Here is a 15,109-nt window from a genome sequence, read left to right as displayed (position 1 = left end):
ATCCCTGGTTCGATACGTGTATCGATATCAGTCTAGCGCTGTCAATTATTTACCTATATATATATATTTTGTCTCCCCAAATTTATAAATTTAAACGCCCAAAAACAATTGTACACAATATTGCAAAGTGTACGAACGAGAGAAAAAAACGCATACAAATGCTCGCCAAGCATTGATGAGCCGCAACGAACGCAGTGGAACGCCAAAAAAATACAAATGAAGGAGGCGGAGAGCTGCTGCGGCTCCATTGACAACCCAACCCAAAAAGCATAAGCGAGAGGAGTACATACATGTAAAAAGTAAAAAGTAGAAAGAAAGAAAAAAAAAGGGAAAAATACACGAAAATTTGAGAGAGTGTGTGCAGCGAAAAAGTGCAGACTATAAATATATAAATATAGCTGATAATCAATTTGGAAAAATTGGTAACAAATTGAAATTCAGCAACAATGGATACAGAGAGACCAAATAGCCAAGAGACAAAAGTCATTTATCATATTGACGATGAGAGCACACCGTATCTGGTTAAAATACTGATACCATCCGCTCAAGTCACGCTCAAAGACTTTAAAATGGTGCTCAACAAACAGAACAACAATTACAAATATTTCTTTAAGTCAATGGATGCCGATTTTGGTGTGGTCAAAGAGGAAATTGCGGACGATGCCACAATACTGCCTTGCTTCAATGGACGCGTCGTCTCTTGGCTGGTCTCGGCCGATGGCACCAATCAGTCTGACAATTGCTCTGAGCTGCCGCCCAGCGAATGTGAGATGCGTGTGCGTAGTCATTTGGCGCTGCAGCAGCAGCAGCAGCAACAACAGCAGCAACAGCAACACCAGCAGCAGCAGCAACACCAACAACAGCAACACCAACAGCAGCAACAGCTACAGCAGCAACAGCAACAACAGCAGCAACAACATAAGCTAGGACCACTGCAAATGCTGCAGCCGCCGCCACTCACATATCAATCGGCCTCGGTGCTGTCGAGCGATTTGGACTCGACAAGTCTGTTTGGCACCGAATCGGAGCTGACTTTGGATCGGGATATGACCGACTATAGCAGCGTTCAACGGTTGCAGGTGCGCAAGAAGCCGCAACGTCGCAAAAAGCGGGCGCCCAGCATGTCCCGCACTTCGTCGTACAGCTCCATTACGGACTCAACCATGTCGCTGAACATTATAACCGTCTCGATTAACATGGAGGCGGTCAACTTTCTGGGCATATCCATTGTTGGGCAATCAAATCGCGGCGGCGATGGCGGCATCTATGTGGGCAGCATCATGAAGGGCGGCGCTGTTGCTCTCGACGGCCGAATCGAGCCGGGCGACATGATCTTGCAGGTGAACGATGTTAACTTTGAGAATATGACCAATGATGAGGCGGTGCGTGTGCTGCGCGAGGTGGTGCAGAAGCCGGGGCCCATCAAATTGGTGGTGGCCAAATGCTGGGATCCAAATCCAAAGGGCTACTTTACCATACCACGGACGGAGCCGGTCCGGCCAATTGATCCTGGCGCTTGGGTGGCGCACACACAGGCGCTAACCTCGCATGACAGTATTATGGCTGATATACCGGAACCCATTAAGGAGCGGCTCGATCAGAACAATCTCGAGGAGATTGTGAAGGCCATGACAAAGCCGGATAGCGGCCTCGAGATACGCGATCGCATGTGGCTTAAGATCACCATACCAAATGCGTTCATTGGCGCCGATGCGGTCAATTGGGTGCTGGAGAACGTCGAGGATGTGCAGGATCGTCGGGAGGCGCGCCGCATTGTCTCCGCGATGCTGCGCAACAATTATATTAAGCACACGGTCAACAAGCTGACCTTCTCCGAGCAGTGCTACTATGTGGTCAACGAGGAGCGCAATCCAAATATGCGTGCCCAAATGCATCCGTTAGCGCATGCATTGAGCCATGCCGATACGGAGAGCATTACCAGCGATATTGGGCCGCTGCCAAATCCGCCGATCTATATGCCATACTCGGCCACGTACAATCCAAGTCACGGCTATCAGCCGATACAGTACGGTATCGCCGAGCGCCACATCTCGTCCGGTTCGAGCAGTTCCGATGTGCTTACCAGCAAGGATATATCCGCATCGCAAAGCGACATCACCTCTGTCATACATCAGACCAATCAACTGACCATCGCTGCCCATGGCTCCAACAAATCGTCGGGATCATCGAATCGCGGCGGCGGCGGCGGTGGCGGCGGCGGTGGCAATACCAACGATCAGGACGTATCCGTATTTAATTACGTATTGTAGAAATTTTTTGCAATGAAATTGTGTGTTTATTATTAATTAATTAATTAATATAATTATTCTTTTTATACATATACGAGTATACAACAAACAAACAATATAATATGTATATTTATAAGTCATGCTGATAATGATGATGGAAATGAAGATGGAGATGGAGATGGAGATGATGCAGATGGATGATACAATGGATACAGTGTCAACTAAAAATTAGTTCGAATTGCGTTTGTTGTGGCAGCTCACGCGGCCCGCAATCAAAATGAGAGAACATCGCATGTTGGATGAATGTAAGCCAGTTAAATGAGTATAAGAATGAGATGATAATTTTGAATAAAGTTCTAAGAATTTAGTAATCAAAAAACAAAAAAACAAAAAAAAAAAAATAAAAAATAAAAAATATAACAAATACTTTTGTGTCACTGTTTATATTTGCATGCCGTAAAGGAATTGCAAAGGAAGTTAATTAACTTATTTGTTTTATCTGATAAAAGTTTTAAGCAATTTAGCAAAGGTCTTTGACCTTTCAAAAGAATATATATAGTGTATGAATGCTATGGGATTTTTATTTCAAGTGTTGATTGGCTATCCTTTAAGACTACAAACATGATTGTTTTTCTCATATTTTCCATTATACTAATACAATGAAATTCTAGATTGCTTACAAATTTGTCTAACACAATAATAGTTATTGCAACTCAAATTGCGCGCCAAATTCGCCATCTTCCAACACTGTTCAGACACTGCAATCGATAAGCTATCAGTTATCGAAGTAATATAAATTAACACAAACAGAAATATGGCTGCAGAAGTGGAAACCTCTGCTGCGGTGGATAAAACATCGGCTAATGCTGAAGAACTAGAAAACTATTACTTAATGCTGGAATCGGGCAACATACCAGAACTACAATGGCAATTCCCTGGACGGCGCGCGCCATCGCCGGACGCTAATGCCGGTGGTAACCATAAAGAGGTGGAAGCAGCTGCTGAGACTGTGGAACAAGAGTAAGTCAATAGTGAGCATAAAAGAGTTTAAGTCGAACTATATATTTGATACCATTTGCAGGCCACAGAAGGCAAACGATTTTGATTTCAGCGACGATGTTGCACCCACTCAAATGCGTGTACGTAGCCAAACATCGACGCCAAAGTCGGCCAAGAAGAAGACGGCCAATTTTGCCGGCGTTATGGAGACGTTGAAGAAGAAGAAAACTGAAGGCTCCTAGCAGACAATAAATCTTCTAGCAAGACGCTAATGAAATATGTAAATATGTACATATAAACATGTATTTATATATACTGATAGAAAGAGCAGCCAAGCATATACTATATGTAATGAGAACTAATTGCTATATTATTTAATTTATGCATTAAGTACTGTAATAATTACAATTATCAAACAATATTTTGACATGGTAAACTGCTTAGAATATCGGAATTGTTATAAGGAGGAAAGCTTCCATATATGTATATATATACATTTGTATACATTTATGAGTTAATGGTTTATCAATTCAGAAAGTAATAATAATAAGTTTTTAAATTATTCTAAACTACAAAAAAAAAAATTGATTGAAAAACCTTAATTCATAAATTCATAAAACCTTCAGTCATAATGCAGTTTGAAAATATTCTATGTCTACCTCCTTCTCTTTCATTTGCATGTGAACAGGAGAATATATATAATTTTTATATAAGACTAGGTCTAAGCATCATATATGATAAATGAAAAATGTCTGCATATTTATAGATGTATACCTATACCATAATATATATATATATATATATCTTTATAAAGTTCAAACCTAACCAAACCAACTATTCCTTGAGCTAAGCTTCTATTGCTTACTATTTGTTGCCGTTCTTTATGATTTTCATAAATGAATGTAGGGCTTAAGATTTCTGTTATTTCAGGGTGATAATATCAAAGGTTTTTCAAAATAATCCTTGTCCTTTATTTTTGTGACTGACAAATATTTTATATATTTCTTTCTCTCTCTCTCTCTCTCCTTCTCTCTTCAGTTAGGTATCTCTTTCATTTCGCTGCAGTCACTCTATATAAGACCTCTCCCTCGTAAAAACTGAACAAGAGATTCGCTTTTATTTACTTGATCAATTCATTTTTATTGGTTTAAAATGGCATATATATATAGTATATATATATATATATATATATATATAGTTGAATTGACTCATGTCAATCATGATTGACTCATGTCATTTGTTTTTTGTGTTTATTTTATACATAATATACATAAACATATACATTAACTATATGTGCACAGATATTTGTTGAGTAAATTTTACATAAAATACGTTTTTATATATTTGCTTGATTAGATTGAAACATATATAAGTGGGCCCCACATACAGCGCATATTCCACTTTTGTACATTTTAATTATATATATATGTATATCAAGCTAAGCAAAATTTAACAATCTTGTCTAAATGTTTAACAAACTAAAATGAGAATCGTAGAATGATTGCTACTCAGAGAAATAGAAAGGAAATTGTAAGAAAAAGAAAAGACATCATTCGATGCGGGTGAATGGTGCTAAAATACAGAATATATATATAAATATCGTTATATATAAATATATATATATAATGATGATATATATTAATATAGCTTAAGTTCAAATGAAACTTTGTTGCTGTAAAGCACGTGCGTCCGACGTTTTAAAAACGCCTATGTGTGAGTGTATGTAGTAGGTGTATGTGTGTGTTAAAGTAGTTAAGATAAAAATAATAACAACTTATAATGATAAAAGAAAACATTAACAATGCAATTTCAATGCTGCTGTCATATAGAACACACCCTTTCCAATATCTTTTAATGATTTTTGGACCAGAATGGGGCACTTTCTTTATATAGATCATATGCCCGTTTATATTATCTGCTCGCCCGCTTCTGCTAATGATTCATGTCATTCGTTCTCTAACGTTATACTTCTGTTGAGTGATTGTTGCGGCTGCTGATGCTGTTGATGCTGCTGCTGTTGCTGTTGTTGCTGTTGCTGCTGTTGCTGCTGATTGCCTGTTGCAGAAGCAATATTGTCGCCAGTCTCACGTGTTATGATTTGTATAATTTGTTGAAATGACGGACGCGATTTGGGCGTCTCATGCCAACAAGGACGCATCAGCTCATTGTAAACGAAGTCCGAACATAGCTCCGGCTTAGGTAAACTGCAAAGAAAACACGCATTATTAGAGTTGAAATATTCGCGATTTGCCCATTGCTTTGCAATTCGCATACCGTTCTCCCTGTCGCAGACGATTTAGGAACTCTTCCTGTGTCAAATCATGTCCCGGTAACAGATTTGGTATTTCGCCACGTGAGAACATTTCGAAAAGCGTTACGCCGTAGCTCCAAACATCTGAATACGATGAGAATTTGCAGGTTTCAATAGCTTCCGGCGAGTACCTACAAGTGCAATGAACAGTAGAAATTGGTTATGTGCCAAATGGGGAGCCATAAATAATCTCTTATACAAACCATTTGATTGGTATATCCCGCTGGCTGATGCCGTAATAGTAGCCATCGGCATTGGCGAACTGCGCCAGGCCAAAATCTGAGATTTTTACACATGAACGATCGACTAGAATGTTGCGTGCTGCCAGGTCTCGATGTATTAGGCCCTTTCCAGATAAATAGTTCATGCCCTGCAAGTGGCCACAAATGTTATTAGATTGGATCATTGGATACAAAATGATGACATCTACTTACGTGGGCTATGTCCAGGGCAAAGGTTAGGAGGCGGGCATTGGTGAGACTGGGTTTTCGAGAACTCAAGTACACAATGAACGAGCCAAATTCGAAGTACTCCATTATGATGCTGAGCGACTTTTCGGCCCAATATTTGAACTTCACTACATTTGGATGGTCTAGCTTGCGCATGATGTCGATTTCGCGCAGAAAATCATTGGTGACCTGCACAGTTTTGAGCTTCTTGATGGCCACCTGCTCCTTGGGTCGATCCTTGTCATGATATTCGAGTTCGCCTCTGTAAACGGTGCCATAGTGTCCCTGGCCAATTTTGTGTTTCTCACAATAGATAACCTTGCAGTCGTACAACTGTATTACCAGCGGCAAATCATGCGAATTGGCAAAGAATTCACTGCTTAAGCCAACGGCTCCATTGCACAGCGTCAGGCTGTCCGTGTCGGGCGAATGGTGTCGGCCATTGGCCATGCCATAGCCATAGCCATCGGAGTAGTCGACTAAATGTTAAGAAAATTTGAGAATATATTAGCAAGAACAGACAAAGTTGCTTATACACATATATATAAATACAAAGCCATGCACTCTATGCCTGCCGGCTGTCGAGTGCAATGGACACTTAAGCCTTATCATGCGCATCTTATCATTTAGTAATCGGTCGGTGATTACACTTACACGACTCCATTTCAGTGTCAGGCACATCGTAGTTGCGTTGCAGGCGGTTTTTGACAGTATTCAGCCGAGTGAAAATATCGTGATGACTGAATCGCTTGTCCGGATCATCGCTCCAGCCATCCATAATGGTGTTGTACATTTCTGGCGGACACCGGCGCTGATCTAGTGGCGCCAGTATGCCACCATCAATGGATCGATGGCGTATGAGATCGCGCTGCTTCAGCTGATCCAGTGCCTGCTGGCCACGCGAGAATATTTCGTAGATGGTGGTCGCAAATGCCCACAGCTGAGTGCTAGAATCCTGCTTGGCACCCTCCAAGTTGTTGTAGTACTTGATCGGTATCCAAGGTGAGCTACAAAAACACGGCGTAATAATAAAAGAAACAAAAAAAAAACCGTAAGTTTATGCTGAGTATTGAAATCTAGAGACTGGTTGCTCACTCGGATTGCTTGTACGGCCGCGGATAGCCTGGATCGCTGATTTTGGCATCGAGTACATACTTCTCGGAGTTGTATTTGGTAACGTACAAATTGGCACAGCGTATATAGCTGTGTATAATCTTATTATCCTCCAGATAGTGCATGCCACGAACCAGGCCATGCATCACGTCCAGCAGGCAGTACATGCTAATGTTCGGATTCATTTGCAAAAACTTATTTAGTGGTCCGTATTTCGAGTACTCCATGACCATGGTATATGGCACAGACAGGGTTAGGCCATACAGTTTTATGAACTGAGGCGACTGTATCAAGCTCCAGGTTTGAGCCAGCTGCATGAACTCCTCAAAGTTCGCGTCGTACTTTAACATTTTCATTGTGACTGGCACATCCTTGAACGAGCCCTGCTGTATCCAGTCGCCGCGCATTGTGAACATCTTGTCATCATCGCTGTGATTAATCGAGTCTGTAAATGATAAGTACTTTAGTTTCTGTGTGCAAATGCAGAAGCGATTCCAATGGCTAGATTTGAAGCACTCGATCTTACCTCTGTACCATTGTAGGTCAGTTTTTGGATTGAATATCTGCGGATTACGACGCTGTAATTCCGCTTCACTCAATTCCGCTTCAGTCTTTTTGGTTTTCAAATTTTTTGGCAAACAGAGCAGCAGTAGCGGTGGCTTATCGTATTTCGAAGCCGGTATTCGTATACGATCGGGGCTATCGGTGTGTATAAATTGCGCCAGCTCTGATAGCTGATCGAAATAGTGCTCGTTGCTCTTGTATGCCAGCTTCCATTGTTTATCCTTGCGTATAATCTTAAACGTTTCCGTTTGGCAGCGTTCGTGATCGCTGTTTTTCGCCACGCTGCAAAGGTATATATATCATTTGTTTAGTCTAAAAATATCATTTGTATATACGTGTGTCCGTGTGTATGTGTACAGCTTACATTCTTGTATTGATATCAATATAATATGTGTTATACTCTCGATCGCACTGTCGTACTATATAACTGCCGCATTTGTCGCCATTATCGTGCAGTTTCATAAACGAGTATCCACCGCCGATGGGTCCATGGCAGTATAAACGATCCAATTCCTCTAGCGAGGGTGTCTTATAGGACGGACACAAGTCCTGCATCCATTTCACAGTTAATCTAGATATCCAAATAGTTTTAGTTATGGTCGTAATAATATAGTCTTATCTGGTTTCGTACCTAATGTAAATGCCCAAATATGATATGAAAGAGTTCATTTCATGCTCCGCCTCGAAACGCATGTGATAACCTTTGGGAAAGCCAACGATTTCCAAGCGCACAAGCTGTTCGCTTTCCTTGTACAGCGAGAAAATGTCCTCGACAACGGCCACCAGACTCCACTGCAACAACAAATCAGAGAGGGAGACATTTGAAGAGGGGGTCAAAATAATATGGGCAAAGGATGAACAAAACGAACGCTATAAACTAAATTTGTAAAGGATAATTTGGATAAAGAGATAGCTGAGCGATAAATATAATAATAATAATAATGTTTATAATATTGTTTTACAACATGAACATTTCCAGGGTCTCAATTGCAAATGGCTGAGCAGTCTATATAACACACAGATCTGGCTAAACATATGCACAACACACATATAGATGTATATATATTTAAATCAGGTAATTTGAAACATGAAAATGCCATCGCTAGACATGTAAACAGAGCCCTTTTCATGCTCTATTCTCTATATGAGCTTGGTCTTAGCTCGCCTTTTTTAAGGAGAGATTGGGATTTCGAGACGAGTCAAGTGTTGGACAGCTGTTGTTGCTCTAACAATCGGCAGCTTTTAGCCTCTGTTTAACTATAAAGAGAGAGTATTGTTTAGTTATATACAGCCGATGATTCTAGATTAAATCATTAAAATACGATTGCTTTGATTAAACAGAGAACAAACGCAGCCCATTTGCATGACTTTTAATGATAATGTCGTTTGTGTTTCCTTGGAAATGTCCAAATGTCCAACTGACAAATGTAACGGCGATTACCCACCTTCAGAGTGGCCTCGGATGTAACGCGCGCCACCTTCAAGCCCGGTTCGGGTGAGTCGTGGTGCCAGAGTCTCACATAGACGGGTATCGAGTTGGGCAGCTGCTGGTGTGATGATCTGTGTCGACTTGGCTGCAACGGATGCTGTCTGCCACGTAGAGTGTGTGTGTCGCTGCCGCTGTCGTTGCGCTGATTGCCCGGCCCAGTAATTGTGGTTGAGAGAGTCGTATTGGAGCCGGTGACTAGCGTTGCGGTTGACGTATGCGTTGAACTGCCGATGCTGCCGTTGCCATGCGTCGGCGGCTCCGTTGTCGATTCGTTGGGAAAATACTCGACCGTTGCCTTAAACTGTTCCGTCAGATAGGTGGGCGCCAGATGGCAAATTTGATGCACATAATGCCATTTGAGGCTATCAACATTCGGCGGATCGTTGCTCAGGCGGCGAAAGGTGCTGCGTATTTTGGAGCGCACAAAGATGCGATGCGCACGCCACAGACTGCGCGGCAAATAGCTTTTGTATGCCTTTTCGACATCCTGGGATCTGAGCTGCTGTTCCTCCTTATCGATTAGCATGTCCATAACGGCGAGGCCCATGACCTTGTCCTTGTGCTCCGGATAGCGTATCTCGGTGATCTCCTCATGCAGCATATCATAGCGCATCTGATGGTACAAATACTTATGGCAGTGCACATCGATTACCGTCAGTTGTCTGTCCAGTTCTGGGATACGGAAACGCATACGAAAACAGTAGCGGACATTGCAATTGAGCAGCTCGCCTGGCAGCTGCCATTTGTGCTTTACTTTATCTGCGGGTGTGTCGTTGTTGTTGCTATGCTCACGTATGCCGAACAGCAATACTGCCGTGGGCAATATGTCCATATGGCGGCACATTTTGGTGCATATCTCCTCGCAGTGGAGCGGTGGTGAGAACGTCTCGTAGTCGCCCTTGCGATAGTTGTAGACGTGGATAAGGCCATCGTTTTCAATATTTTGGCTTGAGCTGCCGTTCTGCAGTGATGCTGTTGCCAGACTGGCGCTATCTGCTAACGAGGTGCGTCCGCTGCTGCTGTCGTCCATTGTTGCCATTGCAATAAGCTGAACAGCAGTAGCAACAACAACAACAATAACAACAACGGAAAACTCTTCGACCACCTCCCACCCGCCGCCGCCGCCTGTAGCTCACAGACGCTAGCTACGATCGCAGTTTGGCTACGAATATAGTCGATTAAATTAGGGCTTTGTACAGGTGCAACAGCCACAGCACGAAAACAAAACAAATTCAATCAAATATTTTTCTTTTCTTTTTCCTTTTCTCTTTTTCGCCTATTTTTGGCTCAGCTGGTGTTTGCGTCGGTGCTTCATTAATGTGCCGTTTAATTGTTATAATTTCCACGCACTTGCACTCTTTTTTTTTCAAATTTTTAACTATCTACGTTGCGCAAAAAATGTAAATACAGCGGATGGAAAAAAAATAATATGCAGTATATGCATTGATTGTTTTTGTCTAGTTATTTCTTTAAAGCAAGTATCGATAACTTGTTGCAGGCTGAGTTGCCTGATTTTACAACACTCTCGGTATTTACTGTCAAAATTGTGGCAACACTGACACTGAATTGACAGGCCAATTCTTTATATAACCTCAAAACTAAAAATTTCAAGTATCGGGCGAGAAGAGAAATAGTTTATTTTTTTGTGTAAATATATTCACTGAAAACTTGACGAAAAGCTTTAACCATCTATACCAGCTATGTCCGACTTCGAGAATCTAACCGGCAATGATAAGGAGCTGCAGGAGTTCCTTATGATTGAAAAACAAAAGGCACAGGTTAATGCGCAGGTAAATGAAATGATTCCACAATATAACCCATACGTACATATTGGTACTTATATATAATAACGTTCCGAACACACACAGATACATGAATTCAATGAAATCTGCTGGGAGAAATGCATTGGTAAACCAAGTACCAAACTAGACCATGCCACAGAGACGTGTCTGAGCAATTGCGTTGACCGATTCATCGACACTTCTCTGTTGATAACACAGCGCTTTGCACAGATGCTGCAAAAGCAGAGCTCCGGCGGCATGTAGGCGGCTAATCAAAGACGCTGTAGAGTGCATTGGTGTTGCAGCAAGCAACAGCCCTTATCACAACAAATACTACTACAACAACCACCACAACATACGCATACTCTTGTGAGCCTAACCAGCTGGATTTGCAAACTTGTTTTTGTGCTTTACATACGTTTCCAAATAACTAATTTCTAAAATTACCTTGTAAGAAGTTTGATGTGCGTTTGGCGTTTAAGCCAAATTCTCTGGACAATGCGGTGCTAAATTTTTATTCTGTCGTTCACCGTGCGTATTGCTAGCGGCAAAACTTCAAAATTCTGAAAACCGAAAAACCTTAAAAGAAGCAAACTTGACAACACAAAAAGAAATAACTACATAAACCTTGTACAATTTTATTATTTTTTTTTTTTGTTGAAAAGTTTAATGTTAAAAAGTAAAAATAAACATTATAACAATGTTAGTTACTGGTAAAAACTAGTACTACTACGATTATTATCCTTGTTTCGCCACACTTTGCTCTTTTTTCAGCTGGCGATATAGATCAACCATTTTGTTGCGCTCTCCCTCGAGCATGTTACGTGTTGCAGCTGGCAGATCTTTACGTTTGCCTTTCATTTGCAATTTTGTGGGCGCACTTTGAGCTGCAGCTTTCTTTTTACTACTAGTTACAGGGGAATTCTGCGCGGTCAGCGTTGCTGGAGTCATTAGTGATTTGAGCAACAGGTTTGATTTACGTCCTGGTCTGGGCACAGTCTCATCTTTGTTTGCCTTACGCGGCAGCGTCTTTAGTGAAGGTGGTGCATGAACAATTTCACCAAATTTAAAAACATCTCGTTTATATTCCGAAAGAGGAGCAGCCTGTAAATAAAAGAAAGTTAGATAGAAAATTCTTATATATATACATATGTATGATTGAAACACACCTCTTGCTGCACCTCTTCATCGGCTTCCTTGAAGGCTCGCTTTATTAGCTCCTTACGCGTTTTTGCATCCATTCCATTCTTGACCACTGCATTGGGTTTTCTGCGTCCATTTTTGAGATTATGGCGTTCTTTCTGTTTCTGCTTGAGCAGCTCATCGATCTCGTTTTTCGGTCGCTTCTGTAGCGTTATTTCGCCCGTTGACGGATTGCGTATGACATTAACACCATATTTCGCCTCGTATTGTGCTTCTCTCACTGATGCACTGGTTATGCGATTGACTCGTCGCAGATATTCCGCATCTGTTTCATTGTCGAACTGTTTTATTTTGCCTGTTTTTTGGGTTCCCGTCGTATTTGTCGTTGACTTTTTTGTTTTTGTATCCTTGGGTTTGTCTTCTCTGCCAATATTACCGACCTTCAGCTTTTTACCCGCTTTCGCGGCCTCAACAATTCGTTTGAATTGCTTAAAATTGTGTGAAGCTCGCTGCTCGTCGTTTTGCGTTGGAGGATTGTTTGTCACGTTGGCCAGCCTTAAAAATATGTGGGATAAGATATAAGCTGAATAAACAGTGCTAAAGTACATACTTTTTCTCCTTCTGCTCGATTTGCTTAAGCGGATCTCGTATTCCATGATGCTTGCGCACAGGTATTTTGCGTTTCTTCGCCATAACAACAAATGTGCCTGATAATCAAGTAATGTTACTCGTGGTCACGTTTATTCAAAATAGCAGCAACAGCTGATTTTGTGTGTAAGTATCGGCGATGTTTCTATAGTGGACAATCGCTGAAGCAACTTATTTAATCGCAGTATATTTATTGCATTTATTGTTTATTTGGGAAAATTAAGGATCCAATATCTTCCTTTTTGATATTCATAATGTAATTTTCAGAATCTGCTTAATAGTCGCAAAAATTATATTACTTAAAATATTTATCGGCTATCGTACAAATCATCGATATTGCATAATTGGTTACTGTCAAACTGGTACACCCGGCATGTTATCGAAGGGCTTATATCCAAGGACTGCATAATAATACATATTTACACACAATACATACACATGCGCTAATACGTATGTAAATGTATGCAATACATTTTTTTCTTTCAACTTATATCTTCACACTAATAGCCCAATGTACATATGTATGCGTGTTTATTGCAATTGCCGTGTTCTCTGTCTGCACTGCATATGTATAAAATGCGCATGCGCCGAATATGTGAGACGAGCAGAAAGACAGAGGCAGATAGGCAGAGGCAGGCAAACAAGCAGCCACAGCCAGAGCCAGCAGCCCAAGTAACTAGCGAGCTTATAAGAGAGCAGAAAATCGTAATATATTCAACGTGCTTCATGCTGAACGCAAACAGTAATTTATTTATATTTAACATACAATGCTCGAGGCCTGTGCCTAACAAATGTCCTTTTGATGTGTGAACGTGTATGTAATACAGATTGTGATTATTTATTTTTTTTTTTTACCTACTGATTGTGACAATATTATTTTGATAAAAATTCAAATGCAATTTACACTGACAACTGAATACGGAAAATAGTGTGTACAAATGTATGTATGCTCATACACATGTACATTTGTATATATGTACAATTGTACATTTGTTCAACGTGCGTGTTTTCTACTTTTTTTCATCTATTTTTTTATATGTATTTATGTATAAGGATATACAAATTGTACAAGGGATGTTGTTTAAAAATGAATAGTGATGAGTGCCCCAGCAGCAGCAGCAGCAAGCAAATAATCAAATACATAGTATGCAATACAGATAGATGTACATACAATTATACACACATCTACATACATACATATTTGCCCTCACATGTATGCTCATATGTATGTGTGAGTGTAGCGTGACAGCCGCAGCATCAGCTGCCAGAGCATCAGTGAGCTCATAACGGTGCGCGAAAACGTCGAAAACTTACTATGGTCCCAACATTTTGTTCGTGAGTGAAAAAAGGTTGTTAGATATGTGCATAAGCGAATATTGAGTGAAAAAAGTTGTTAGATATGTGCATAAGCGAACATTGATTACATATATGTATGTATACACACACACACACACGCACTCTCAAAGATAGTTATGTATATGTAACATCAAAGTATGCTATTAAAATTATCAAGCATAATATCTTACATCAACTATGTATGTTCTTACATACATATCATAATTAAATACATAACGAACGACAAAAAAACCATTTGAATTCTTCTTCCATAATGAAGAATAATTTTGTTGTTACAGGATAATTAAAAATATAAATCCCATAAGTGCATGCTCGCATAATATAAACATTAATGACACAAGCACATGTATTTAAGTATATATATATATGAATATATATGTACATATTTACATATGTGGTTGGCGGCAAATTCGGCAAAAATGTGGCTGGCACAAATTTGTTTAATAATAAAACTAAGACGAAAACATGTAAATATGTATGTTCGTCTGCTCAAATATTTTGTCGTAATGTTGCTTGAACTTAAATACATATGTACAGATGAACATATGTACATTCGTACACAACTATGTCTGTCTGCATGTATGTACGGCTTATCTAAAAATATCGTACATAAATTGAAATAAATAAATCTTGCTTTCAAGTATAATTGCAATTGGTTTTGTACGGTCGCTATGTGAATAAGAATTAAATGCCAGAGTTTTAGTTTTTTTCGTATACAAAAATGTATAAAATTACATAGTTCGTATTCATATAGAATGTGGCTGTCAGCTAACTGTAAATCAAAATTCAAACGAACGTGCGTCAAGGTCAACGCATAAATTTATCGGTGTCCGTACGCAGCTTTTAAATAATCGAAATGGAAATCGAATGTATACATACATACATACAGACGTACATACTATCATATAAATACTTACTGAGCTACTTTCTTATAGCATACTTTAATGAGCTCTCCTTGGCGAGCTACTGTGCAAGCGAGTGGGTGCGCGAGCGAGCGAGCTGGCGAC

At 40.3% G+C, this 15,109-nt stretch overlaps 6 protein-coding genes across 8 annotated transcripts in view; 4 read left to right on the top strand and 2 right to left on the bottom strand.

Annotated features, from left to right (window-relative positions):
* The first annotated feature begins 14 nt into the window (after positions 1–14).
* On the top strand, positions 15–2,358 carry LOC111601819 (segment polarity protein dishevelled). The gene has a single exon (XM_023318639.2). The coding sequence runs from the start codon at positions 447–449 to the stop codon at positions 2,268–2,270; it is 1,824 nt and encodes a 607-aa protein (XP_023174407.1). The 5' UTR covers positions 15–446; the 3' UTR covers positions 2,271–2,358.
* Positions 2,359–3,029: 671 nt separating this feature from the next.
* On the top strand, positions 3,030–3,582 carry LOC111601850. The gene is made up of 2 exons (XM_023318685.2): positions 3,030–3,269; positions 3,331–3,582. Exons 1-2 carry the CDS (start codon positions 3,064–3,066, stop codon positions 3,488–3,490), a joined length of 366 nt encoding a protein of 121 aa, XP_023174453.1. The 5' UTR covers positions 3,030–3,063; the 3' UTR covers positions 3,491–3,582.
* Positions 3,583–4,489: 907 nt separating this feature from the next.
* LOC111601813 (tyrosine-protein kinase hopscotch) lies at positions 4,490–10,669 on the bottom strand. The gene is made up of 10 exons (XM_023318633.2): positions 9,131–10,669; positions 8,317–8,477; positions 8,050–8,256; positions 7,648–7,967; positions 7,104–7,566; positions 6,663–7,015; positions 5,994–6,487; positions 5,763–5,929; positions 5,523–5,690; positions 4,490–5,452 (listed from the first exon to the last, which is right to left on the bottom strand). The coding sequence occupies exons 1-10, from the start codon at positions 10,211–10,213 to the stop codon at positions 5,194–5,196; spliced, it is 3,675 nt and encodes a 1,224-aa protein (XP_023174401.2). The 5' UTR covers positions 10,214–10,669; the 3' UTR covers positions 4,490–5,193.
* Positions 10,670–10,741: 72 nt separating this feature from the next.
* On the top strand, positions 10,742–11,569 carry LOC111601815 (mitochondrial import inner membrane translocase subunit Tim8). The gene is made up of 2 exons (XM_023318636.2): positions 10,742–10,964; positions 11,043–11,569. Exons 1-2 carry the CDS (start codon positions 10,875–10,877, stop codon positions 11,217–11,219), a joined length of 267 nt encoding a protein of 88 aa, XP_023174404.1. The 5' UTR covers positions 10,742–10,874; the 3' UTR covers positions 11,220–11,569.
* Positions 11,570–11,607: 38 nt separating this feature from the next.
* Positions 11,608–13,014, bottom strand: LOC111601814. Its single transcript, XM_023318635.2, has 3 exons — positions 12,709–13,014; positions 12,125–12,653; positions 11,608–12,059 (listed from the first exon to the last, which is right to left on the bottom strand). Exons 1-3 carry the CDS (start codon positions 12,789–12,791, stop codon positions 11,694–11,696), a joined length of 978 nt encoding a protein of 325 aa, XP_023174403.1. The 5' UTR covers positions 12,792–13,014; the 3' UTR covers positions 11,608–11,693.
* A 273-nt stretch (positions 13,015–13,287) lies between these two features.
* LOC111601812 (disks large 1 tumor suppressor protein) overlaps positions 13,288–15,109 on the top strand; it is a 38,328-nt gene continuing 36,506 nt past the window's right edge. For 2 of the 3 annotated variants that reach the window (XM_030223494.1, XM_030223495.1), the window contains exon 1: positions 13,288–13,560. The gene's annotated coding sequence lies outside the window, so the exon portion shown is untranslated. The remainder of the gene's footprint in view (positions 13,561–15,109) is intronic. The other variant, XM_030223497.1, reaches the window with a different exon arrangement.

The sequence above is a fragment of the Drosophila hydei genome, unplaced genomic scaffold (genome assembly GCF_003285905.1).
Source record: "Drosophila hydei strain 15085-1641.00,03,60 unplaced genomic scaffold, DhydRS2 tig00000232-arrow-arrow-pilon, whole genome shotgun sequence".
Lineage (NCBI taxonomy): Eukaryota > Metazoa > Arthropoda > Insecta > Diptera > Drosophilidae > Drosophila > Drosophila hydei.
This window is presented reverse-complemented; position numbering and strand designations above follow the sequence as displayed.

Bases quoted from the DNA above. Each gene is read 5' to 3' on its own strand.
- LOC111601819 (XM_023318639.2), top strand. From the start codon at position 447: ATGGATACAGAGAGACCAAATAGCCAAGAGACAAAAGTCATTTATCAT.
- LOC111601850 (XM_023318685.2), top strand. From the start codon at position 3,064: ATGGCTGCAGAAGTGGAAACCTCTGCTGCGGTGGATAAAACATCGGCT. The intron at 3,270-3,330 runs GTAAGTCAATAG...TACCATTTGCAG, and splicing joins GCTGAGACTGTGGAACAAGA to GCCACAGAAGGCAAACGATT.
- LOC111601813 (XM_023318633.2), bottom strand. From the start codon at position 10,213: ATGGCAACAATGGACGACAGCAGCAGCGGACGCACCTCGTTAGCAGAT. The intron at 7,016-7,103 runs GTGAGCAACCAG...GTGTTTTTGTAG, and splicing joins CGGCCGTACAAGCAATCCGA to CTCACCTTGGATACCGATCA. The intron at 5,930-5,993 runs GTAAGTAGATGT...GGCCACTTGCAG, and splicing joins TTGCCCTGGACATAGCCCAC to GGCATGAACTATTTATCTGG.
- LOC111601815 (XM_023318636.2), top strand. From the start codon at position 10,875: ATGTCCGACTTCGAGAATCTAACCGGCAATGATAAGGAGCTGCAGGAG. The intron at 10,965-11,042 runs GTAAATGAAATG...GAACACACACAG, and splicing joins AGGCACAGGTTAATGCGCAG to ATACATGAATTCAATGAAAT.
- LOC111601814 (XM_023318635.2), bottom strand. From the start codon at position 12,791: ATGGCGAAGAAACGCAAAATACCTGTGCGCAAGCATCATGGAATACGA. The intron at 12,654-12,708 runs GTATGTACTTTA...CATATTTTTAAG, and splicing joins ATCGAGCAGAAGGAGAAAAA to GCTGGCCAACGTGACAAACA. The intron at 12,060-12,124 runs GTGTGTTTCAAT...TTTTATTTACAG, and splicing joins ATGAAGAGGTGCAGCAAGAG to GCTGCTCCTCTTTCGGAATA.